Source organism: Cydia strobilella, chromosome 18 (genome assembly GCF_947568885.1).
Source record: "Cydia strobilella chromosome 18, ilCydStro3.1, whole genome shotgun sequence".
Classification (NCBI taxonomy): Eukaryota; Metazoa; Arthropoda; class Insecta; order Lepidoptera; family Tortricidae; genus Cydia; species Cydia strobilella.
In genome coordinates this window covers 9,666,042-9,693,655 of record NC_086058.1, presented here as the reverse complement: position 1 = coordinate 9,693,655, position 27,614 = coordinate 9,666,042, and the positions used below count along the sequence as shown (strand labels likewise).

General features: G+C 34.1%; 1 protein-coding gene across 2 annotated transcripts in view; it reads right to left on the bottom strand.

Annotated features, from left to right (window-relative positions):
* The window catches only part of LOC134749208 (high affinity cAMP-specific and IBMX-insensitive 3',5'-cyclic phosphodiesterase 8), a 159,477-nt gene extending 133,724 nt beyond the window's left edge, over positions 1-25,753 (bottom strand). The window contains exons 1-2 of one of the 2 annotated variants that reach the window (XM_063684083.1): positions 25,595-25,732; positions 13,395-13,409 (exon numbers count right to left, since the gene is read on the bottom strand). In XM_063684083.1, the coding sequence (XP_063540153.1) occupies positions 13,395-13,409; positions 25,595-25,622 (43 nt within the window). In that variant the 5' untranslated portion in view covers positions 25,623-25,732. Of the gene's footprint in view, positions 1-13,394; positions 13,410-25,594 lie in introns of both variants that reach the window. The other variant, XM_063684084.1, reaches the window with a different exon arrangement.
* Positions 25,754-27,614: the final 1,861 nt, after the last annotated feature.

Genomic DNA, 27,614 nt, shown 5'->3' with positions numbered 1-27,614 from the left:
TAGGGCTACACTCGCGCTGCTACGAGCTGTATTTCTAATTTTCTATACGAAATTGTCGCAGACAATATTGTCTAAAACTTAGGATACCCGCCCTCAAAATTGGCAAAAAAGTGGCCTCAAATGATAATTAAAAAAGAAAATTGTAAATAAAATGATGCGTATGATCGCAATGTATACAGTAAGCAATAATAAATGTTAGCATTTCATAGATTTTTTTTTCATACAATTGTGTTTTCTCGAAAAAAGCGGGCAAAGTTGGCTAGTTTGACGGTACCATTAAGTTCATATTAAACATAAGAACACAAATAGCGACGGGCCTTCTATGGCCCAGGTACCTTACGTGTTGCTTTTTTTTATTACGAAACTGCAAGCATTTGACCGCAATCTCACCTGATGGTAAGTGCCGATGCTGTACATATATCCTCTGTACTCAAGTACTGTATATGTTACGGGTAATGTTAGAAGGTTAATAAAACTCAAGTTTACCCTGGTATAACTAGTATTGAATGAATGAATGAAATCGTTTATTCACAATGAACATATGGTAACATATGATCTTAATTTATATACATTGCTTCCCATTATACATTCAGTCAAGATAGACATGTGAAAATATTTGTCAGTGATATATATATGTCACTCAGTCTGATAAAATTTGAATTAAATACAATTACACGATTAATTACAATTTGGCGCAAATATTTATAATAGTACATAATTAATTTAATAAGAAATCAATAGAGTGATGATAATCAGATTAACAGAAAAAAGAAGAAATTACAATTAAAATTAGAATAAGTTAAGTTCTTTTAAATACATGTAAATTAAATGTCACCAATGGCGGCAAATCACCTATGCACTAGTAGTCTGAGTGTGCTAGACAGTCTGCCAACAGGGAGAGATGGCGGGAGATCGTGCGAAGAGCTGTGTCCGCCGCTACTACCGATGCGGACGCCTCAACGTGACCACGACCGCTCTGTCAAGAGCGATACGACAGAGAAGAAGAAGAAATTAAATGTCAGTCAATATTCAAAATGTATACAATAAAAATTCGTTAATACTAAAAAAACATTTATCAATCAATATTTTATACAATTTTGTTTTAAATTCGTTTATAGACAATGTCTTTATGTCAGCTGGTATTTTATTAAATATATACACATGTTGTGGGCGCTTTTTTTTCTTAGTACTAATTTGTTACTAGTTGGTAATGCTAACCTACAGCGTCTATATGACCGTGTTGTTTCCTTATCTTCTACGAACGTGAATAGTTGAATATTGAGTTTTACAAAAACACATATCTCGTAAATATAAGAGGCAGGGGAAGGATAGTAACTTATGTTTAATAAATAATGGTTTGCAAGGCGCCAGTCTATCTGCTCCACAAAGGGTTCGGATACATTTTTTTTGAGCGACAAAGGCGCGATCAGCGTTTACAGAGTTACCCCACATAATTATACCGTATCGTAAAGTAGACATAATGTATCCGTGATAGATTAGTAAGGCAGTTTTGAATGAAACAGTTCGTTTAATGCGCCAAAGCGCAAAAATAAATTTGTTTAGTTTACTGTGTCTACATGTTCTTTCCAACTACAATGTGTGTCGAGTGTCATACCGAGGAAAACAGTGTTATTTACTTCTTCAACTAAACCTAAGTTATGTTTAATGACAACTTGGTGGTTTTTAGATTTATATGATTTAAGTAAGTAAGTAAGTAAGTAAGTAAATATTCTTTATTGCACCAAAATTATACATTTTCGAACCAAAGGAAACTTTAAATAACATAAATTTGGTTTTGTCCACATTCATTTTAAGATTATTAAATTCTAACGAGTCGATAACATCTCGCAAAGCTGTATTTATTTCATTTTCAAAATTATCTATGTCTATTCCCTTAATTACTAATGTAGTGTCGTCGGTAAATAATATGCAGTTATGGTTTGTTGAGTCAGGTAGATCGTTTATATAAACAATAAATAAAAGAGGTCCTAAGATACTCCCTTGCGGGACGCCATGCTTATTTACTTGAATACATATTACGGATTAATGTTGTTTAAATTTTCGGACTTTACCCAAAAGGCTTGGCTAGTTATACCAGGGTAAACTTGAGTTTAATTAACCTTCTAACATTACCCGTAACATACAGCGTAGATACGCCATAAGTAGTTTCCAGATTCGCTACACTTGAAAACTACCGGTACCGCTGCATGTCCACTGGCTATAGTAAAAATTCATATTTACCTGCCGTGACAACTTTTATATTCGACAAAGGTGTAAAAATACAAACAAATGTGAATATTATTGAATTGGGTACCTATATTTATTTGTTGGTTTTGTTTGAATATTATTATTAGACACTTACCTATATATTTTTTGGTTTTGACAAGACTTACATAACTGTAAAATGATCACTTCGAACCAAAGGAAACTTTGAAACAGAACACATCAATTTTCCTCAAAATTTTCTTTGCATAAAATAATCTATTAGAGTAAATGTTCTATAATCTATTACAGTTGCCTGTAATAGATTAACCTAATTAACCCAATAACCTAATAATGTAAATAATGTAGTCAGAAGTATCTACACCGATACTTTATTATTTTAAGATATTTATGACTCTAGAATTGGACCAAGCTAACTTTCATGGCACTTGCAATGACAAACTAAGGCAATGTCATAATTAAATGTCAAATTTCTATAAGAAAACATGCCGTTCATAATGACACTATCTCACTTTGTTCTATTCAAGTCGGTGTATAGTTAGTTTAAGCTGGCTATACACACTAGGGTATGCCTGCGCAGTTTTGCCAACTGCACAGGTAAAAAGTAGCATATGTAGCATTCGACTGTGCAGTTTTCTAACCAGCTTCAACTGTGCAGTTGAACTGCAGGCGTAACCCAGCTTTAGACGTATTCTAATATTGTTGCTATAGTTCGTTTTATTTAGCATTAGAAAGAAGGTTTTAAGCGATATTGACGTATCTTTTTATTAAAAATCACTTTTGGAAAATAAGTCATAGCAAATATGTTACAATTATAAATCATACGATCTTTTACATTATTTTGCTTTCATAAGTAATATAAAGCAATTTTTTTAAAAGCGGTTATTAATATTTTTCAATAAAAAGACACGTCAAGATTGTTTACCTCGCGTCTAATGCTAAAAAAACGAACTATAATACCTAAATGCACAGCTGTCATTATCTGCAATTGACTAAGTGTTATTTTACTAAGGTTACCATTATCTTACATTATAACACCTCTGACACTGTAATTTGCGCGCACTACCTTGCATTGACACGCTTTTATTCTACACGGCGATTTTATTAAATTAGCGTCTATCAAGCCATTTTGCACTTTATGTATATCACTGATATGTAGTTTTTGGCTTGCACCGGTATGTGCAATATCGGTTTAGAAAAGGCGTGTTAATCGCGTAGAGTTTCGTGATAAACTGTCAGAATTATTCTGTAAGCATGTTGCGGTATAGAGTAGTCACGGGTGTCAGAGCTCGCACAATGCTTGTTTCACGACAAACGGTCGCGCCTTGTTTATATAGTGACAAGATAGGTCGTAGACACGTCTGGGGATAACAATAAATTGAAAAAATAAAAGTATTTCAAAAGAAAGAATATAAAGCTCTTCTATTTAATAGAGAAAACCTGTCGCGTGGAATGATAGTCCCTGGGAGACTTAATTTTTATATGGAGTAGTTGTCACGTAAAATGTTTGGAACAAGACATTATTTGGAAGTTTACAACATAAATTTATTTAGAAATGTATTATTTAAGTCATGAAAATACGGTAAAAACATACATTATAATACAAATATTCTTTATTGCTCTCCAATATGAAAAGGAACATTGCATATAAATTAAACACAACATAAAACATATTTCGATAATTATTTTAAAATTAAGCTCAACCAAAAGAGACTTGAAGGAACTGTTATAGGAACCATCATTCGGCATAAGAGGTATAGACCTACTACTTACAGTAGTAAATTGTAAATTCATACCTACTAATATTATTAATGCGAAAATATTAAACTCGCTGAACCGATTTAGTTGAAATTTGGTATAGAGATAGTTTGAGCCCCGGGGAAGGACATAGGGTAGTTTTTATCCCAGAAAGACGAAGAACGCAGACGAAGTCGCGGGAAAAAGCTAGTATGTATATAATGCACGCTTGTTTAAAACAAGATCTGGGGCCCGATTCAGATTTAACAATTTGTTACCGTTATGATCTTATTTTGATACGACCTAGAAGATAGCTCTCATCTCACTTATTGGTACATGCGACATGAAGTGAAAGTCATACGTGAGATGCGCGCCAATCAGAGGATCGTCAAGGTCGTATCGAAACCAGTTCATAACCATAACAAATTTTTAAATTAGAATCAACCTATATATACCAATACATATAGTTTAGGGTTTTATACTTAAAAAGACACTGGGATCCTATTAATTTTAGCGAAAATTCTTTAACATATAAAAATTGTTTAAACAGATTTAGATTCTTGTGAAAAAAAAAGCTGTGAATATAGGTTCATACTTAAATTCCATAAGACTCAGTGATAGTGGAACCACTGACAAAATATACTCGCTACATAGAAACATCGAGCTCATGGTTCCAATTAGACCGTAGGTGCTAAGCCCAGACGCCTTGACCAAGACTCGGCGCGGCCCATACACAGCCACTGGTACAGATATCTATAGCGATTGACATGCCAATGGCTTTATTTATGAAAGGAATGGAGTCTTTTAAGGTATTTTAATTAAGAAGTGGTGATTTTGAATTTCAAAAGCAAATTAGAAATGGAAACAGAAGCCTTGTAAAGACTCAGTTAATTAGTTAGTTTCGTATCTTTAATAACAATAATTAATTAGGATGTATCTTATCTCGCGGAGAAACCTCGGAGTTAGCTAATAAAGCCGTAAAGGAAATACTTCCAATATGTACTAGTTTAATATATTCAAAGAACCTTTAACAAAAAAAAATTAGATTCCAACATTGAAAAAAGATTTGATCAGTGTAAATCTTGAATTACGAGAATTTTAAGGCACAAGGGTTAAACAAACTTTGCTACCGAGAGTACCGAGTGAAACAGAATATTTTTCACCACACCAACGCGATGAAAATACTAACTGAAAACATTACAAATTAAATCAGCGTGAACGCTATTAAATATTTGTTTCAAAATTACCACTTCAAATTCAATTCTACTAGTAGACCTGTACCGCTGGCTATATTTTGACCCCTAGGTTATAAAAATATTAAAGTCTATTCTGTTTTCGCTTATGAATACTTTGTTAAGATGTAAATCTTACATTTTGTTTTGTGTCATATATATAATTTGCTTTTCTAGTAATTTGTTATTTTGTGGTAATTATTTTTTATTTTGAATTATCTTGGAGAAAAAAATATTCGAGAGAAAACATGTAACTGTGTTGCATTTAGGATAGTGTTTTTAGTGTGAAAACATAGTTTGTGTCAATTACGTCCACTGCAATCTGATACTATGTCATAATATTCTAAATGACACAAAAAAAAATTAGAGTTAAAAAAAATTACTTAGGTCGAATTTAATCGTTTAAATAGGTCCATTAAATGGTTTTGTGTCTTATTAAGGCATAGCTTCATAAGATATTTGATGATTTTGTTGTAACAGGCTGTCACCGTTACAAAAGAATATTAAAGATATTAGAGTTTACATCTTATTAATTTGAAATGCGGGATAAATAAGATGTATGAATTTGTGTCACTTGCATCCACTGCATAAACAAATATTACAAAAATATTATTTGCGTTCAAACGAAGCTAGCGGGCGGTCTGAATGGGCAACGGAGGCCGTGCAGGGTGGGGCCGCGGCGTGACCTTGCCGTACGCAACGCATGTTTACTTCGCCTGTGCGCCAAATAAACGCAACTTATTCAAAGAAGTTACGCAAACAACACAACAACAAGCAACAAGCAAGCAAAGAATGCGTCGAATTATCTTTTACCTATTTAAAACTCATAGATATTGTACAATGTCACCATTATGCAAAAGAACTGTAAGTACATGTTTGATTTGCGAGCGAGCTGGCAACATTGCGCAGGGAAATCTTAAAAATATCGCGTTTAGTGAACGCCACATACATTTGTGACAGTGATAGGGAAAAGGTACCACTAAAGTAAAATTTGGTTATTAATACCGTGACTTTCTTTCATTCTTTGATAAAAAAAAATGCTATTTATGCAACAAGTGCGGAAATCATCTTTACGCACGTGTATCATACAATGTTTTACTATGCATTGTGCGAGTAAATAAAAAAACATGTCATGGCAAATAAGTTTAATTATTAAAAGGAGTTTTTTAAATCGACACGAGTTGCAAATTACCTATTCGCACTTGTATCGTACGTTTTACAGTACATATGGCCCTTTAAACTTTCGACATATGCACGGTAAGTGCTCTTTTCCGCACTAGTGCGAGAAAGTAGCACCATATGTACTGTAAAAAAAAATTGAAAACAAAAAGCACTAGTGCGGAAAAGCAGTACTTTCCGCACGATATGGCTCCGTAGGAAACGCACTTTTCGAGCACCTGCATTGTAAAAAAATATATAGGACTGTATCTCCTAAACCATGCGTCGTAGCGCAAAAATAATAAAATTTTCGTTCCCCTTTATGTTACCCAAAAGTAATACATGAAAAATACAATGAAAAAAAAAGAAACAAAATCTTTATAGGGCTGTATTAGCTGTATCTCCTATATCGTGCATCGTAGCGCAAAAATAATCAGATTTTCGCTCCCCTTTAAGAAGCCCCTAATTAAGATTTAAAAACGCAAAAAAGAAAAAAAAGAGAAAAAAATCTTTATAGGGCTGCATCTCCTAAACCGTGCATCGTAGCACAAAAATAATCAAATTTTCGTTCCCCTTAAGAAACCCTTAATTAAAACTTTAAAAAAAACCAGGAAAAAAACTTTATAGAGCTATTATAGCTATATATATAGATATAATATCTCCTAAACCGTGCGTGGTGGCGCAAAAATAATAAAAATTTCGTTCCCCTTTATGAAGCCCCAAAGTAATATACTAAAAACACAATGAAAAAAAAGAAAAAAATAACAAAAAAACTTTATAGGGCTGTATCTCCCACACCGTGCATCGTAGCGCAAAAATAATTTAAAAAATCCCTTTAAGAAACCCCTAATTAAGATTGAAAAACGCAAAAAAGAAAAAGTGGAAAAAAAATCATTTTAGGGCTGTATCTCCTAAACCGTGCGTCGTAGCGCAAAAATAATAAAAATTTTCGTTCCCCTTTACGGAACCCCAAAGTAATATACAAAAAACACAATGAAAAAAAAAAACAAAAAAAACTTTATAGGGCTGTATCTCCTAAACCGTCGTAGCGCAAAAATAATCAAAATTTCGTTCCCCTTTGTGGAACCCCAAACTAATATACAAAAAACACAATGAAAAAAAAAACAAAAAAATCTTTATAGGGCTGCATATCCTAAATCGTGCATCGTAGCGCAAAAATAATCAATTTTTCGTTCCCCTTTAAGGATCCCTTAATTAATACTTAAAAAAAAAAACAAAAAAAAAAACAGGAAAAAATCTTTATAGAGCTATATCTCCTAAACCGTGCGTGGTAGCGCAAAAAGAACAAAATTTTCGTTCCCCTTTACGGAACCCCAAAATAATATACAAAAACACAAGAAAAAGAAAGAAAAAAATAATAACAAAAAAACTTTATAGGGCTGTATCTCCTAAACCGTGCATCGTAGCGCAAAAATAATCAATATCCGTTCCCCTTTAAGAAGCCCCTAATTAAGATTTAAAAACACAAAAAAGAAAAAGAGAAAAAAATCATTTTAGGGCTGTATCTCCTAAACCGTGCGTCGTAGCGCAAAAATAATAAAATTTTCGTTCCCTTTTATGAAACCCCAAAGTAATAACAAAAAACGCAATGACAAAAAAAAGAAAAAAAAAACAACAAAAAAAACTTTAGGGATGTATCTCCTAAACCGTGCATGGTAGCGAAAAATAATCAAATTTTCGTTCCCCTTAAGAAGCCCTTAATTAAGATTTAGAATCGTAAAAAAGAAAAAGAAAAAATCTATATAGGGCTGTATCTCCTAAACCGTGCGTCGTAGCGCAAAAATAATCAACTTTTCGGTCCCCTTTATGTAACCATTAATTTATACAAAAAAAAAACGCAAAAAAAAAGTTTTTTTTTATAGGGCTTGATCTCCTAAACCATGCGTCGTAGCGCAAAAATAATTAAATTTTCGTTCCCCTTTATGAAACCCCAAAGTAATATACAAAAAACACAACGTAAAAAAGAAAAAAACAATAAAAAAAACTTTATAGGGCTGTATCTCCTAAACCGTGCGTCGTAGCGCAAAAATAATCAAATTTTCTTTCCTCTTTATTCAACCCTTAATTTATATTTAAAAAAAACGCTTTCACTAAACTGCTGTAACTCGGAAACTTAGAATCCACAAAGAGGACTTTACTAAATTATGACACATATTAAAGCCTGACCAGTAATATATGATCATTGTCAAGAGGGCGCTGTTCATTCTCATGTATAGGGTGACAGTTCAGTATAATATGAAAAAATATTGTATTTAATGAACATCATCATCAATGTAATTAATGTTGCTTGCCACGCTTAAACATAACAAAAATCACAATAAATTGCGTCTTAAAATAAACTTAAAAAGTCTACTAAAAATCGAAATAAAAGTAATTTTTAAGTCGCTGTTGTGACATTCTCAATCAAAAGGTAGGTACCACTTTGTCGTTTACCATAAATACGAAATTTGATTATATCTATACAAATAACCTGTCAGAGAAAGTGGTACCTTTTGATTAGGAACGTCACAAATGTTGGTCAGTATGAGGAGTGCAGCCTACAGTTTATTTTTAATTATATTTATATACCTACTACGGTAAGATTGATAAGACAATGTAATTATGCCTCCGAATGAAATAAATACACTGTATCGCAAAACTAAGTGGCGAGACAGCTCATAATGCCATCTCTTGGTTGGTCTTAACAAGGGTAAAGGAGATAGTATTAAGATCTCAGTCGCCAGCTGATATTGCGGCAAGTATAATAAGCACCCCACCCGCGTAGGTACCCTTCCCCGCGCACGCCCTTCTTGCTCAATTGAGTTTTATTTTGCCAGATAGTAAAAAAACCGTGGATCAAAATGACCCAAATTATGAATGATGTCTCAATGTGGTATTATAATATTGTAGACGTAAACTTAATAATATGAATTTTTTTTTGTGGCAGATACAGGGTGTTAATTAGAAAAAAATTTTTTTTAAATAAAAGCGGTGGATGAATTTGACACAGATTTGTTTGAATAACATATAACAATGTTCTGTAAAGTACAACACTTCACTTACCGACTCTAATATTTTTTTAGGCGTTTTAGGATCAATATTAGGTATTTATTAAATGCCATTATACCCGTGGATGAAAATGACACAAAATGCGTGTGTACGTCGGAAGCCACTTTGCCTTTACAGGGAAACAAAGAATTTCGTCTCGAATATTTCTTTTACAGAATGCTGATTGAAAAAAGAAATACCTAAATTTCTACCTAAGCAAATACCTAGGATGACACAAAATATTATTTTTAGGTTTAGTATATGGTCTGGAAACTATATATAAAAAATAAGCAACATTAATATTCTTATAACCTCAGAAGTTATTGGTACAGGTCTATAGCCAATATGAGGAAACTCACTCTTGTTTTTTAAGTATAAAGAGAGCCATCTCATTTAAAACTTGATACTTATTAAGTTTCAATGTTATATTTAATAAGTAAGTTTTCGCAAAGCTCGCTTAAAGCTTATTACAGATGAGTTTTTATATAGGTATGTATGGAGTGAGGTTATTTCTCTATGCCGTAATCTAACTTTAATTAACTACGATATTAATTTTTGGGACATGATTTTAGAATCGCGCTGTAATACATATTTTTGACTACTATTATACTGACATATAAACACATACGATGCATTTCTGCGACAAAATTTTCGCACGAGGCACGACAAAAATCGTTGTGCGCTCTTGGCCTAACAATGGTGCAAACGGCCCTTAGTGTTTCCATTACGAGTAATAATCAGATTGTATTTGAATTACATTTATAGTACGTTAGTCGCTAACTATAGGACCCTGTTCGGTTTATTACGTTTGAACTCGTAGCGACTTATTCCATAAAGCAAGTTTAATACTATCTCAACATTTAATATGTTAATTCAAAGTGAATTACCTTCGTATTCCATTAAATTGTATCTTAACTAAATCGAGCTCCACATTATCAATCTGTCTGTCAGTATTTAGGGCAAGCGCTGATCGTCAGTCAATTTAATGAGCATGTCATGTCCATATAAAGTGTTCATGTATTAGGGTGCACAAATAACTTTCGAAATTCAACTTTATTTCAATCTACGTAAAATCTTAATTCGATACTAGTCTTTGATGTTTAGGTAGAAATGAGTTTCAACGCACATTCTTTAGATACCCGGGGTGTATAGGGATGGCTGGGGTTAATAGGGACAAAACTTAAAATGTGATCAATAACAAAATCCACTTTTTTTTTCAATCGAATGATACAATTTGTGTGGGTATTTTTAGGGTTCCGTACCCAAAGGGTTAAAACGGGACTCTGTTACTAAGACTCCGCTGTCCGTCAGTCCGTCTGTCTGTATCTCATGAACCGTAGCCGTCTCATAGCTAGTCAGCTATCACAGTTGAAATGTTCACAGATGATGTATTTCTGTTGCCGCTATAACAACAAATACTAAAAAGTACGGAACCCTCGGTGCGCGAGATCGACTCGCACTTGGCCGGTTTTTTTTAATTGTCAGATAAATCACATTTTAAGTTTTGTCGCTATTCACCTCAGCCATTCATGTTCACCCCGGTTGACGGTACTTGAAATGATGAAAAAAAATTAGGCCATTTTTTTATTTATTCTTTTTATAAAATTTGGTGGATGGCTAGAGTTCCCTATTCTGTACCCACAGTATAAGCGCAATTTCACCGTATTAGTGTCCTAAAAGATCTTCATCCTAGTTAAGAAAATGTTTGGTACTTGCAAAGATAGATATAACTCCGTAATAGATGGATACAGTCTAAGGAAAAAACGTGCCTCGAAAATCAAGAAAATTTGATTCTCGTTCAGAGGGCGCTACTAGTTTTGGCCTACAGTCGTATAGATGGCGCTGACGGTTTCGTTTGTTATTTAACAATTTTAACGCATATCAGTGAAAGAACATGGGTCAAAATCATAAAAATAATTAATGCAAATAAAAAAAATCATTTATCTATATTTAGATACATTTTATCGTATTTTTATAAATCTTAATTTTTAGTTTTAAAGTGTGTCGACAGATGGTAGTGAATTTAAAGGGGTTACAAAATTTACTATGACAGTACCGCTCTAGTATAAGTTACTCTATGGTACTTGTAACATTGGTACTGGCGTAACGCAACGAAAAATTACATATTTTTTATGTCCCAAATTGGGATTTCATATTATTCCGCCCAGAATGAGGAGCTCTCAAAACTTAGCAAATTTTAACAAAATCTGCCAGAAAAAATCGACAAGAAATTACAAAATGCCTATTTACTATCAGTAGATACCTGTATTCTATTCAAACTTTACCTTTAAGTAGCTATTTAGAGAGTTTATATCGAGTATAATAATTTAAATACGTACTAATAAATTTTACTTATACCTACTTCTTTTAATTCTATCGAAACTAACTTCAGGATAATGCTGGGGTAGCATCCCTACTATTAACAGGCTGGTTAGTTTTCCATAATTTTTATTGAGTGCCAAACTAAGTACGTACCTAGGTAAGTATAGGTTTCTAAATCAAGGATGTAAAAATACATAAGTAATCGTACATAATCTACATAATCGTAAAAAGAAAAGTTTAAATAATATATGCTGTATTAATAAAAAATATATAGTTATAGAGAATAGTATAGGTAGTTTAAATTTATATAAAAAGTAATTTGACCATCTATATGGTGTAACGACTATTTTAAGTTTCATTAAAACTGTTTATCTCCCTTTATTAATGCAATTATAATCATTGTAGTTCAGGTATTATATACTCGAGGGAAGTCCCTACTATCGTATATTTAATATCTAATAGCGAAATGTTTCCAAGCATTGATAGGTACTGTATTGTAATACATTTGCGAAATGATCTTGATAGGTATTTATAGAGCATAGATTTTTATACGTTTTGAGTAGGTAGTGTAGGTACCGTAAAATCATAAAATGTGTCGAAGTCTAGTGAAAGGTCCCACTTTGTCGCTTACTATAAGGACGAGATTTGCTTGTATCTTTATACGAATAACCTGTCGAAATGTCGTTAGGGCAAGCGACAAAGTGGGCCTTTTTGCTTGGAAACGACACAAGTCAAATGTCGGCATAATATATATAAACATACCACAGTATAATAATTATTAACCTTAAAACTAAAAGCAAAATCTGGAGAAAAGTTGCTAATTTTACGATAGTTATTTACAACATGTTAATTATCGATAGCTATAGACCCTCACCGAGACATCCGTATTTCAATATCAGTTGTCAACTCAACTCGATGAGGTCGAGAATACATGGCGCTCGAGAATTACAATAAGACAAATGGAAAAGTGAGGCTCGGAGTTGAAAATTCCCTTATTAATGTTTGAAAATTCGGATAAACTATTACAGTAACTTTGTAGAAAGCGGCATTTTGGAATAACAAATGTCAAAGAGAGCGATCGACTGTATTTTAAAACCACATGTTAAAATTTCAGGGTACGGAAAATGATGTCACTTTAGGAATCTAGAAATATACCTACCATCAGAATAGAAATGTTAGTATCTATTCAAAGAACTATGAGAAAAGTTTTAAATAAAAAAAAGCATGTTAATAAAGCAATTACAAACAAGTGTGTTTGCGATACCAAAAACACACTTGTTAATTATGCAGTTCTACATAATAACAGCAACTAAGCTAACACTGCACAGATTTTGCAATGACAAAGTGTGGACGTGTCGCCATAAACGTTTCTATAATAAATATGATGTTACTGTAGCTCTTCCACAACTTGTTACGTCAAAATCGTCGTAGAGTTAATTTGGTCCGAGTGGTCCGACTCTATAGGTAGTTATGAATTATCTACTCGCCTATAGCTACCAGCACTTACTTTTATAACATCTACTGTATATTGAATCATAATTTGATCGCTATTAGGTAAAAATGTAATATGAGATAAAGTCAGGTGGAATAAGGGTGATAGAAACGGAGGAAGGAACGAAACGTTTAACAGCATCTTACCCCAGTAGGGATAAAAACAGGTAATGTTCCACTTACCCCACTTGACCATACCTAAAACAATAGTTTCAATTAAATACAATTTCAATGAGTATTAATAGCAACTAATTGTTAGTAGGTATTTAACTACAATAACTTTTAATTTAATTTTTAACAAGCAGAAACGTCTGCGATCGATGCTATTAAGCTTAGAATAAATTTAAAAGTGGAAAAATTACTGCCTTGGCCACTTGCACTTGGCTCCAGAGACCGTGAGTTCAAGTCTCACCCAAGGCAGTAATTTTTCCACTTTTAAATTTATTCTAAGCTTAACTTTTAATTTATTTAATTTATCAATAACACAATCAGGGTTTTTTATAAAATTACTGTAATTTTTACCAGATTCTTTCATTGCAGAATGTGAAAAACTTACCTGAAACAAATAAAAAAACATTTTTGCTCTAAGTTTTTTATTAACTTGCAATGTGTGTAGGTACCTATGTATCTATGTAACTATGTTTGTACAGGTCAAATCTTGCAAGTTAAATTTGAACCACTTCCCGGTTTCCGATGAAGCTGAAAATTTGCATACATAATTATGTAAGTCGGGCAACAATGCAATATTATGGTACCATCGAGGTGATCTGATGATGGAGACATATTAGACAGGAGGTGTCCATAGGAACTCTTTGATAAAACAACGCAACTTAATTGTGTTTGGGGTTTTTAAAATTGTCCCGATGAGTTGCTTGTACCAAAAATGAAACTTTTGCCAAAAACTTATTTAAATATAATGTGTGAAGTATTTATTTACCGGCACAATAGACTAACTGATAACTAACGTAAAATATCACACCGATAGATGTCGTGCCATCCCATAGACAGTCTTCAGGTTTGAATGTTGTGACTGGTGTGACTGGTGTGAATGGTGTGACTGGTGTGACTGGTGTGAATGGTGTGACCTAGCCACTGGCGTGCCTCAAGGAGGTATCCTTTCACCACTACTGTTCTCCATATTTATTAATTTTATTACTCCTGACCTTCGCTGCTCGTACCATCTTTACGCCGACGACCTGCAACTCTATGACCATTGTAGCGTTACTGACCTAGCTGCTACTGTTGACAAATTAAATCTAGACCTCTTACATATCCAGCGATGGTCTGAGAAGTTCGGTCTGTTTGTCAATCCGTCTAAGTGTCAGGCCATTGTCATAGGTAGCGAACGCCAGCTCGCGAAAATAGATTCTACACCCCCCGTATATTTTAATGGCACTCCGATTCCTTACAGCCAGAGTGTAAAAGACCTAGGCGTCTATTTAGACAGCACCCTGAGTTGGAAGATACAGGTAGCTGAAATTTGCCGAAAAGTCACTGGATCTCTACATGCCCTTAACAGACTTAAACACTTTTTACCCGTTAAAACAAAAATATTATTAGCACAGACATTAATCCTACCTATAATTGACTACGGTGATGTGTGTTATCCAGACTTAAATGAAGAGCTCTTGAACAAGTTAGATCGTTTACTAAATAACTGCATTCGTTTCATTTTCTGTCTTCGTAAATACGACCATGTCTCCTCTTTCCGCTCTAAACTCGGCTGGTTTCCTATACGTGTTCGTCGAAATATTCGCATGCTTTGCACCCTCTTTTCTGTTATTAATGATCCCCAATCTCCCGAATATCTCAAATCTTTCTTCAACTACTATGGTGTTTCTCGTGTCCGTCAACTTCGCTCTACTGGCAACCTTTCTTTGTCCATATCATCTCACCGAACAGGTTTCATGTCCTATTCTTTCTCTATTCAGGCAGCTCGCCTTTGGAATAGTCTCCCTGTTAAAATTAGACAGTGTCCGAATAGATTTGCATTTAAAAAATCCTTACGTGAGTACTTTGCTGGCAGAACGATGAATTCTTAGTGTTTCTGTTTTGAAAGTTTCATCTGATATCTTATGTATTTGTATGTATGTATATTGTATGTATTTATATGAATATTATATATGCAGATATATGTATGTATGTCTATGCCTGTCCATTATTTAACTATACTTGTATATATATATGTAATCACTATGTTGCACCGCCTACAAATTATCTGCTTTGCCCGAAGGTTGACTGGTAGAGAATGCCTCATAGCATTAAGTCCGCCTTTTGTACGATTGTATTTTCTTTTGTGCAATAAAGATTAAATAAATAAATAAATAAATGTTTTCACGCAAACAGCTATACAACACATTAACTGTCATTCGCGCGGGCGTCTCGCTCGCGCTAATACTTGTGCAGATAAGTTCTGCATGAGCGAATTGAACGCGCGAATGACAGCTAACTGATATGATTTCAATATCATTCCAATATCGGTTTGATGTCAGTGCACGTTCGAATTGGTCTGTAAGAGATAGAGAAAGATAAAATGAACTCAAATTAATACTAAGTAGATGCTTATCTATTGTTTCTTTGTTAATTTTTAAATATTTTCAGGTTACGTACCTATGTAATTTATTTTTCCCATAAAAATACGTGTACGTGATGGTAGCAAGCCATCAAAACCACGAAGTACGCAAATTGCGGGCATCTTTCTCGGTGTTCGCACCACACACACACACCCGCCACCACTACCACCACAGTTACGACCCATACTCATGTAAATTAAAAAGATATACAAAATTGAGCTTTACCAGTCTCAGCTGTTATAGTATAAAATGGTGCAAATTAAACTCAGTTGTGCTGCTCGAATCATAGGATTTTACAAGTAAAATGTACCTACGTGTGGTGACCGCTTGCTCTTCATGATGCGGTGTCTTATCTGTGATCCAATATCTGTGTAGTTTGTGTTTGAAGGTAGGTAATAACGACATGAGCGCAAGCGTACCGTAAACCAATTTCGTCCCTAAGTAACCGAATTGAAAGTTCCATCAGGCCTAAACAAACAAATGCGTACAGTCCATCATCGGAAAATGTAACAGCTAAACAACGTAAGTTCTGCTCCTTTAGTGTATAGTCAACATCAATGATATTTATTAACTATTTGTGTGGTGAATTATTTCAACAATATCAGCAAACTGACAATTGACATGCGGCACTGACAATTTCCTGTCCATTTCGGGATTGATAAGTAACGATGGTACCGTCGATGTTTACTTGTCGAACCTGCAATGTACGGCAAATTGTCACTGTCAGGTGACAGTTGTCACCTTTATGAAACAGGGGCCTGGTAACTGTTAACAATGTATTATTTAAATATACAGATTTTAGATTATTCATATTCATATTCATTTCAGATTATAAAAACATATGTGTTTTTACTTTTTTAAGACCCCTTAGCCACTTATTTCAATAAAATTATATAAACTGACATTTAAAAAAAATGATGTAACTGACGTTTAACGGAATTGTAAAACTGAGCCTATAGACACATTGGACAGCTGCCTTAGGTTGGGGTAGAACAATGTTGTGGCGTACATTCTGCCGAGTGTACGTTGACAACCTATTAGGACTAATGGCTTTAGGGACTTTGGAATTGAATCGTGACTTCGATTTGCGCGCTCAGATCATTTGCGGCGTAAAGCCGCTTCTGGCGAGGCGATCTGATCAATGGCGACGTTTTTTCACTGCTGAGGATCTACCTCTGCCTACTTCTAAACTTAAAGTCTGTGCTATCAAGTTAGCTTGGTCTAACTCTATAAATAAACCAGTAAACCTATAGTCAATTAATTCAATTTTTCAGGTAGTATGGCTCCATCGATACTGTCGATGATTTCGCCAACGTCAAAGTGGGATCCACGTGGGATCGAATTAATATTTCTTGATTAAAACATATCGGCCATCGGCCATAGCCAGTGTACGGTAAACAATAAAATTATGGGCCTCTAGGGCTCTAGCCAGACACGGTTAGAGGTAGAAATACCAAATGCTCTTAGAGCACGACGTTGTTCGGTGGTAAAACCTATAGTCTGTATCAACCATGACTAAACCAATAGTCTGTTTTTTTTAATTCCGTAGGTAGACTAAAAAAATGACAACCACAAATGTCAAACGTAGAAATAATGTGACCAGCTTAAAACAAACAGTGCTGATCTTTGATTTCGGTTTGTTAATAACCGATAAATATTACATTATTTTAGATTCAAAATAAAAATAAATGAAATCTTGAGTAAACTACTAATCTACTCAAACATTAAAAAAACCGGCCAAGTGCGAGTCGGACTCGCACACCGAGGGTTCCGTACTTTTTAATATTTGTTGTTATAGCGGTAACAGAAATACATCATCTGTGAAAATTTCAACTGTCTAGCTATCACGGTTCATGAGATACAGCCTGGTGACAGACAGACAGACGGACAGACGTACAGGGGAATCTTAGTAATAGGGTCCCGTTTTTACCCTTTGGGTACGGAACCCTAAAAAATGATATTGACGTATCGCCGACCTGACGTAACGCCATTTTGGTATTTTTGGTTTACGTATTCGACATTCGTTACTTTACTCGAATAGTGATCGGATGTATTCAGTGCGTTTACTCTCATCTTCATCAACAAATATAAGTACCTCCCAATAGTTTATTTTCGGTAAGTACCGGTTGTAGCACATCACTATTTTATAAGACGTAAAAAACTAGCAACACATGAAATGTCATTTTAGTCTACGAAATAAAAAAACAGACTATAATAGATATAAAGGACCGTGTAAAAACCTACAAGAGTTCAAAGGTGTATGTTAAGATTGTTAAGTCTTCAACTCTCTTTGAGCCAGTATGAGGACTAATAGTCTAGCCTCCCTCGATTAACAAAAAACGGCCAAGTGCGAGCCGGACTCGCGCACGAAGGGTTCCGTACCATTACGCAAAAAACGGCAAAAAAATCACGTTTGTTGTATGGGAGCCCCACTTAAATATTTATTTTATTCTGTTTTTAGTATTTGTTGTTATAGCGGCAAGAGAAATATATCACCTGTGAAAATTTCAACTGTCTGGCTATCACGGTTCATGCGATATAGCCTGGCGACAGACGGACGGACAGACAGACAGCAGAGTCTTAATAATAGGGTCCCGTTTTTACCCTTTGGGTACGGAACCCTAAAAAGAGAGGTGGCATGGAGACGTATATAGGTCGGTGACAATAATAAAGCTGTCCTTACGGATTTACATATATGTTTAGAGGTCAGTAAATAAGTGGCGTGAAGCCAATTCTTCAACCTTTACTTAGAAGGGTTATTAGGTTATGGGCATTGGCGCATTTCAATTCTAAGCGTATTGCCAACAACAAATGAAGGATTGTAAATTGAATATTGTTGATTTAAGTACCGAACTCGTTTGTGTAAGTGACAGTAGTAATCAGATGATAATAATATAAAATATACACAATAATAAATACATGTTTTAGGTACTAGAAAAAAAGAAAGACGTATCAATTGTCAAAGTTGAATTATTATTTTAAGGAAATGCGAGCAAGTCGTATTAAGAGCATTATAATTTATTAAACATTTCTTAAAGCACGTACATTTTCTAGGTGTTAATAATTATGTGTTCATTACTAGAATTAATACTTTACTTTATAAAAAATATGACGTACTTATATGTACCTTCATATGATAATACTGCTATAGCGCGCTACCTAAACGTGCTCGTTTATAAAAATGGACGAGTAAAAATCGCATGTTTGTTACCTCTGCGTATCTTGCAAGGCCGGTACATAGTGACCTCACGATGTCATTACCCACAGCACAAAAAAATCAACACTATTAGCACAATTGTCTCGGTTCAACGCAAAAACTAAAAGGAGAGGAATTCTCCTTGCGCGTGTTATCAGCATGCGATCTGACGTAGACACCGATAACGATAGTGACTCCTTCGAGTCAGTCCGTGATTAACGTGGTCGAGGTCGCGGGTTCAACGTGTAATATCATACCGCTTATCGGCACACGGCTGGGAGAATTACCATTTGAGCGGGTGTTAAGACAAACTTTGAAATGAGGTTTCCACTACTAGACAATCCAACTACATACTTGCATCTGAAATAGCGACTCTTCCAGTACGACATGTGCTCATTAACACATTGACTGCCGGGAACCCGCTCGGTGGGTTCTCTGTTCGTAGGTCCACTACAAAACGAAAACGTTGGCAGTGAATGCGTTAATATATAAAAGCAGGAGCAGGTATGCAACGAAATGAAATTACTTGATTCTGCATATTTTTTTGCTTGAGATAATTCCATCTGATTTGCTATGTATGTATACATTGAATCATATTCCGAACTTGTAGTTTGAGTGCTTACAATCTTCACAGCATGAAATATGCTTAAAAAGAAAGGAAACATTAATTGTGTTTACCAAAAATAACTGATTGATGATAATGCAGGTGACTCTTCTTGACTCAAAATTAGCGTTTTACAAGTAAAACTAAATCAGTTACAATAATAATGAATAAATAAATATTATTATAGGACAATATTACTCAGATCGACCTAAAGTCCCAAAGTAAGCTCAATAAGGCTTGTGTTGTGGGCACTAAACGACGATATATATGATACATAAACATAATAAAAATTATATAGTAAATAAAATAAATAAAACAAATAAAATTAAAAATTAAGCTAAATTATACCATTTGACCACTAAACAAATAAAAAACAATGTAATTGTATTATACATGAGTATATATAAATACTTATACATATACAGAGAAAACATCCATAACTCAGGACAAATATTTGTGACAAACACACAAATAAATGCCACCAGGATTCGAACTCGGGACCTCCAGCTTCGTAGGCAGGGTCACTACCGACTAGGCTAGGAGGCCGTTACGCATTTATAATAACGCGTCTTCGAACACGTAGTGATTAAATAAGTAGATACGAGTACCTATACCATTATCATATCCAAGAGTGAAAAATAATATCGTTTACGTTTGAATTATATATAAAATGTACGAAACTTATATTCGAGTTTTATTTATTCCATTGCTTAAAAATGCATCCACCCAATTGCAAGAATACATTAATAAACGGTTTTTTGAACACATTATAAATTAACTGTTACTAGGGCAAAGGGCAATGTATTTTCCTTATAATTCATTCATTTCAATAAATTGAATCTAGACCAATTTAAACAGTAACAGAGATCGTTCTGAAACTCGATGTCAAATATCCATTATTTCCACATGATTGATGGTCGTAAAAACAAATGATTATAGTGGCAGCAATCTGCACTTATACCATTACATAGTCGTTATTGAGAAATCACTTTAATTGATAGATTACAGCTTGCCACAGAGAAAACAATTGGTTAACAGGAGAATTATGTATTTAATAAAAAAAGTGCATTAGATCGACAAAAAAAGCAACATAACGTTAGTTAACAACAGAACAAAGTTTTATGGAAAGTCTACGTTAGTGTCAATGTTATTAAAATAGAGTGTAGACAAAGAAAGAAACGAACGACGAATGAGACCAAGAAAAACCGTGAAAAATTAAGAGTTTGATCAAAGGAGGATACCCCGAACAAGATAAATAAAGAAGAAAATAGACAAAAAACGAATGGGACGAGCGACGATGATGGCATTTACATTTACATTAATATTTTTCCATCAGATTATCGAACAGATTCCGCATCGTTAAATGCGGCGATTTCCTTAGAAAAGCAACAGGACGGGTTTAATTACTGGAGCGTTAGGGCGTGTAAACGCGGACAGTTTCATCGAGCCGTGGCCCGCGGCCAATAACAAACTAATACATTAATAAACAAACACGCCGCTCGCGTGTTAACATGCGTGCAATCCTACTAATTTGTCAGAATACTTGCCTTATATTCTGACAAATTAGTAAGATTGCACGGAAGAGATTAATTGATTTTGTGAGTACTTTGGTTATTTTTACAACGGAAATGCGTGCAAATTATTTACAACCACTTTAAACAGTTATAATAAATAGTTATACAAATGGTTCAAAATAAATTATGATTGTTATCATCGATGTCTGTTGCTGTTGCTATTATAGCGCACGCATATTACTTAATATAAACATACATAGTTAATACTAAAACTAGTAAGTACTTACTTACGAAAAGAGATTTTATTTGATTTTAGCAGAACACAACATAATCGTATTCTCCACCCTGTCGTATTTCTCTTCCATTTCTTAACATTGCAAGGGTTCAGTAATGTTCAAAACATAAACTTTCAATAAAACTCTGCAATAACTTGGGATTAAAAAAAATGAAGTAGGTATAAAAAGCGCTCTTAAAGGACAATAACAAATTGCAATATCAAATCATGGAACTGTTTAACACGAACTAACTATATAAAAGGCGTCTGAATAAGGTTGATTTACATCTAAAATGCAGTTTCTACAAAGAGAATGATCCTCCAAACAAAAATAACTTCAAAGAATATTCATCGCACAGCAAAATTGGTCTTATATTTAAACATCACGGTTGAGTTTATTTAAACTTAACATTTCAACTGAAGTCTGTCTTTACCGTGACTGCTTCGGAAAATATGAACTAAGAATCCTGTCGGTAAAATTCAAAGTTGAACGAGCGTGAAGTTCGCATTTACCTTTTGACTACTATATAAGTAATATGTATTTGGTATTTCCTTGCATATACCTAATGCATGCCATCGCGCAAATAATCACACGGATTCAGGTTGTAAAAATATGTACTTAGTTACTACGGATTTGATATTGCTCTCAATGCTTCCCTCTTACACAAATATATGAGTGTCAGTAAGACGGACTGAGATAAAAATCAAATCAAAATTATATTTTAAGATCTAAATTCGCTTCCTGGACGTATACCTACATCAGCCAACGATTCTTTCAGAGATGTGGTTCGTAGAGGTTTCGCGTTTAAGAAACTGGAGTTTTGTAGTAAATGTAATTTGGGAGCTCTGAAGCTTTTACATTTTCTAGTTCATTTCTGGATGCACTTCACTCGATGCACTTCACTCGGAAACTTTTACTCAGTTACGTATGCAATTCTTGTGTGTCACAATACCCGCAATACTAATATGACACAATTATTTTTTGTAAAGTTCAAAAATAATTTTCTTTACACATTTGCGTTTTTAGAGGGTTTATATATATTTACTACAGGTATAGCTATAGTATAATGTGGAGCCAAACTGATTGTTTTCAAACCAAACAAGATATTCTGGAAGCGGAGTTTTAACTATTTTAGCGTTTTTTTCAATTTCTATATAACATCTTCTATTATCTACAGCAGTATTTAGATAGAGTAAGCTGAACAAAATCCAGGCTTTCTATGTATTAAAGATACTATTATTTTCATGGTTCTAAATCTTCCTATTTATAATTATACGAAAAAGTCTTAATGACTGGATGGTCATTAAGATTTTTTCGTATAATTATAAATAGGAAGATTTAGAATTTTAAATGTTTACTATCTAATATTTAATGTAGAAATAAAGCAGATTAGACTGTCATCAGTACCCCTAGTGTAAATTTCATTCGATAGCATGACGTGACGACGCGTTTGCGTTAAGTGTCATTTTGTACGGGATTTTGAGTTTCCAAAACGTCCCGCTTGGCGCGCTGTTAAAAATAACGCAAACGCGAACGCTCGTCACGCTATCGAATGAAAACATAAGGGTGATGGTGGCTAAGGTATGACATACCGCGGTGGCATTGTCACTATTGGCAGCTGTCCAGCGTGATACTATTCTATTTCGAATAATCGTAAACACCGTCCCGACGAGTTCACGCACAGTTTGCCGCAGCATGAAACTTGGAATCATTCTTTAATGTCTATTTGACGCTCCAAAATGATGACGTGTACCTATCACATTGACTGTTTGTTTTCGCTTACTCTAGCTAGGGCCTTTCTAATTTTCATTCATCTTACATTAAGTAACACACGTGACATTGCGAAAGAATCCTTTATCAGGATCAGTAGTTCTGTTGCTTAACCCTTCGAATGCCTTGTCCCGTATACGTCACAGACAATTTGAACTTTAATTAACAATTTCAAGGTTATTAATTCGGTAGCAAATTTTTGACACAGGCGTTCGAGGGGTTAAACCAAGTGTGTGGTCGTACAGACATTGCACATTGACGCACAGAAACGAAAAGGATGGCAGCGTCTGCAAAACTTTGAGGCCAATTCAAACTAACATTGTAACATCAAAACTATATCAAAAACATCAAAATTATATCTAACAACATCAAAATTATATCTAAAAACATAAATATTATCTAAATGATATCATTCGCGCGGGCATTTCGCTCGTACTTGTCCATACCTGTATTGGCGGTCGAGACGCACGGACGACAGAAAACATTTAGATATCATTTTGATGTCACAGTGTAAGTTGATTGACTATTGTTAATTGACTTTTGGCTGTTCGATATTTTATTTTATTGTAGCGAAAAATTACTTTTAAATACATTAATTTGTTTTATATTCTAATATGTACAAGCAACATAAAAACACAATTATTTTTATGTGTAGTACACGTCTCCCTTCCCCCGTGTAACCCGGAATTTCATAACACTGCATTATACATAATAATTATGCAAAAAAAAAAATAGTATTCAATTGGTATATATTGGTATAATTCTGAATACGGTCTACAAATACTTTTCTTTAAATTGTACGTCGTATTGTGTAGCTAATTTATTTAGAACTTTATATGCTGTAAACGTCATTCACTTTGATGTCTTACAAAATATGACTGAAACAATTACCGCAGTACGCGCTTGGATGCGTCTGAAGCATTTTATATTGTCATGCCAATACGAAATATCTTTGAAGTTGTTAAAGGGTTGTAGACCTTGCGTTCCTTATTATGTTGTTGTCTCGTGCCTTTTATCCTTGTGTAGGACGAAATAATTACTTACATAAAGAATTTGTTGGCATAATAAAGAAGACGTCCGAATGCTCGTCAGCCTCAATAGTTAGAGGTGACAGCAGAGTGTCTTCTATTGGGCATTATATTAGGACGTTTACCTTTTTTATATTTATCTGTTGTTATGACGGCATTGCAACTTGCATACTTTTATCAATAAGGACGGGTTATGATTTTAGCTGCTCGGTCTATATGTGTGTAATTTTTATGGTTCCCAATCGGTACTAGTCAATGACAGTTTTGCTCTCCGGGTTAACTACTGAACTAAGGTAGGTATCTCGACCTTAAGTTAGAATGATGGAAATCCAACGGACGTGAACGATTGTCTCATGATGAAATGAACGGGAAGTTCATGCGTTTACCCGGTTTACCTACCTATCGATAATTTATGACGTCAACTGACTTGAAAGAATGGTCACACTTACGAGTACATATTTACTCTGACACATTTTTTTCAGACTTCTATTTGAACAGGGTAATTTTGCCAATATCGGTGTTAACTTGCACACGTGAGGAAAGTCTTACACTTGCATCGTGGTAATGTATATTGTAAAGTATTTTTAATTCTATCTACTGACTTATTTGTATAGGACTTTATCAGCATGAATAAAAACATCACATTTTAGTTGTAGTTTCTTTACCTTAAATTAAAATGATTATACGCTATTCATTAATAAAATTAGTTTAAATAAATATTTTCTTGATTAATTTACGGGGCTACAAGATCAACGTAATTATTTTTATAATTTTGGATTTGCATACAGGAAAATATTTCGCTTTGAATGGTTATGATTTTTTTTTATACTACGTCGGCGGTAATCAAGCATACGGCCCGCCTGATGTTATGTAACATAACTCATAAGTACCTACACGGTAACAAAACAATGTAACTAATAATTGCATGAATCGATAAACATGTGCTCTGATTGGGTCATAATAAATGCCGCAGTTAATAATTTGCAAAAAGATTAATTAGAATATATAAATAATACATATATGACCTAGGATAGAGCATCTTTATCTAGGAGAAGATAAACGTTATCTATGCAAGAGTGCGCGTAGAAGTTATTATTGATTTTTGTTGAAATCTCTATAGCTACGGTAGCTAGATAACCTAAAACGTGAACTTTATCTATAACACGGGCGATTTAAATTCAGCTCTAAATGCGAGGAATATGGCACTTAATTGAATGGTCAATTCATTACATTGGCTTCAAGCGAAACTGCGTGAATTGATTATTATTGAACCATTGACAAGGCTTAGCTGAGTGTTCAATATATTATTGTGTTTAGGTTATACATATATACAACATTTTAACGAAAATCTGAAAATGATGGCACATTACAACGCTCTGTCTCGAAACTAAGTTTAACAAAAATTTAAAATTTCATGTATTACCTTTAAATTCCAAGGTATCTATCTCCATTTCCAGCTATGCATGCTTCGATCTATGAATATAATACATATGACATAACACTAAATTTAACACATTACACTTCCACTTAAACATACACAAAAAAGTTTACACAGAGAATTCGATGACTTTAAGGAACCTTTATGCAATTGGCTGATTATAAAGTGAAGAAAAAAGTAATGCGGATTTACTGTACAGATTTTATGAAACAAGAACAGCGAGTGTAATTAAAGCGCGGTACACACGATGAGACGCGGTAGCCGCGGCGGCGTCGCTCTAACTCTAACACTATCGCGGCGAAGCGATCGAGTCGGTGACGCCTTATCGCTTGTCATATGATACACTCGTAAACAATACGGCAGCGTGTGCTCGACAAACCACGCCGATAACTTTACGGAGATAGATTGAGTTACACAGATAACTACATTTAATATATTGATCGTGTTAATTAAGTTTGCAGGAGTTTCTGACCAACTTTGAAAAGGAGATTATTATTTCGATTTAATTGGTCTATTTGTCTTAAGGCCAATCATATAAGTAAAACCGGTGCGAGTCGGACTCGCGCACCTAGGGTTCCGCAGTTTTTAGTATTTGTTGTTATAGCGGCAACAGAAATACATCATCTGTAAAAATTTCAACTGTCTAACTATCACGGTCCCGTTTTTACCCTATGGGTACGGAACCCTAAAAAGGTCATTCAATGAAGTAATTGCCTTACTATAGGGAGGAAATAAGGTAGTTTATATCTATAATAACATGGTATGTACATTAATGCAAATATGTAAATTATATGAGCGTATTTATGTATGTACATATAATTGTGTACACCCAATTTTTAAAGATTAAGTAAGTCATACATAATGTACACACATGTCAAGTGTCTAAAAAACTCTAGTAATCATCCGAGATGGACGTGGTCATGAATATTGAATATCTGTTTGCTATACCTTAGATCATTTTCCACTTATGTGTACGTCTTGTTAGGTATATTAAGCAATGAGAAAAATATATAAATTTAAACGAAAAAATAAGAAAAGATTCTTAACAACTTTGTAATGTAGGCAAACAGTTATACAACAATAGTTCCTCCTCTTTAGAAAATATTTACAATAGCAGTGAAAGTGATCGTTCGCAGTGAAAAGACCTTTGTTAAACTGCTTTCAGCAATGTTGTAGAGCTTATGGTTAAAATATTAACTCGTAAGATACATTAGAAGCAGAGCTTTGTTTTGCTGATATTGTTTACCAACTGATTAAAAATTAGGATAAAATAGGCTTCTCTAGTAATTTCGAGTTGAAATGTTTTTGACCCTTCAGCCTTGAGCAAATATTATTACGTCTCATTAATATACTTGTTGTTACAACCATACGGTCCATTTTGCTACAGAAGACACATCTTACGCCTGATTAACGTATTATAAGTTGGCAACGGGATTATCACACAATAATGAAATTACCCACGAATCCCACGATACGAAATTAATTTTGTGATTACTTACTGAATACATGTTCAATGGGTTGGTTATTTCGGAGAAACCCCAAGACAAGCATCACTCGTAAAATAACTTAACTCTAATTCGATAATAGCAGATAAAATAAAATAAAACGTCTAAATGTTATTTTTTTTGAGTTACTTGGAAGTGAAAGGGTTAAACATTCTCACATTGCTGTGTCGGCTTACGTTTCACGTGCGAAATAGTACCCAGCGGACTTATTTCCTTTTAGTGCAATTTACTTAATAAGCATTCCGCAAAATGGAATACACCGGAGAGAATTGCGCCTCGTGGAGCTTTTAAATTAATGTGGAACTGTTGTCAAGTGTAAAAGGAGAAGTGGGTTGAACCGTTGTAATAAGCAGCAAGTAGGTAATCTTCTAGTACCAAACACTTTCATCTAATGTTTGTTATATCAGCTAAAAGACGTTCAGTACTTAACAAAGAGCATAGATAAATAGCACATTAAAAAAGACCAAAAATACATTATTTTAAAATTAAACAAACTCTAC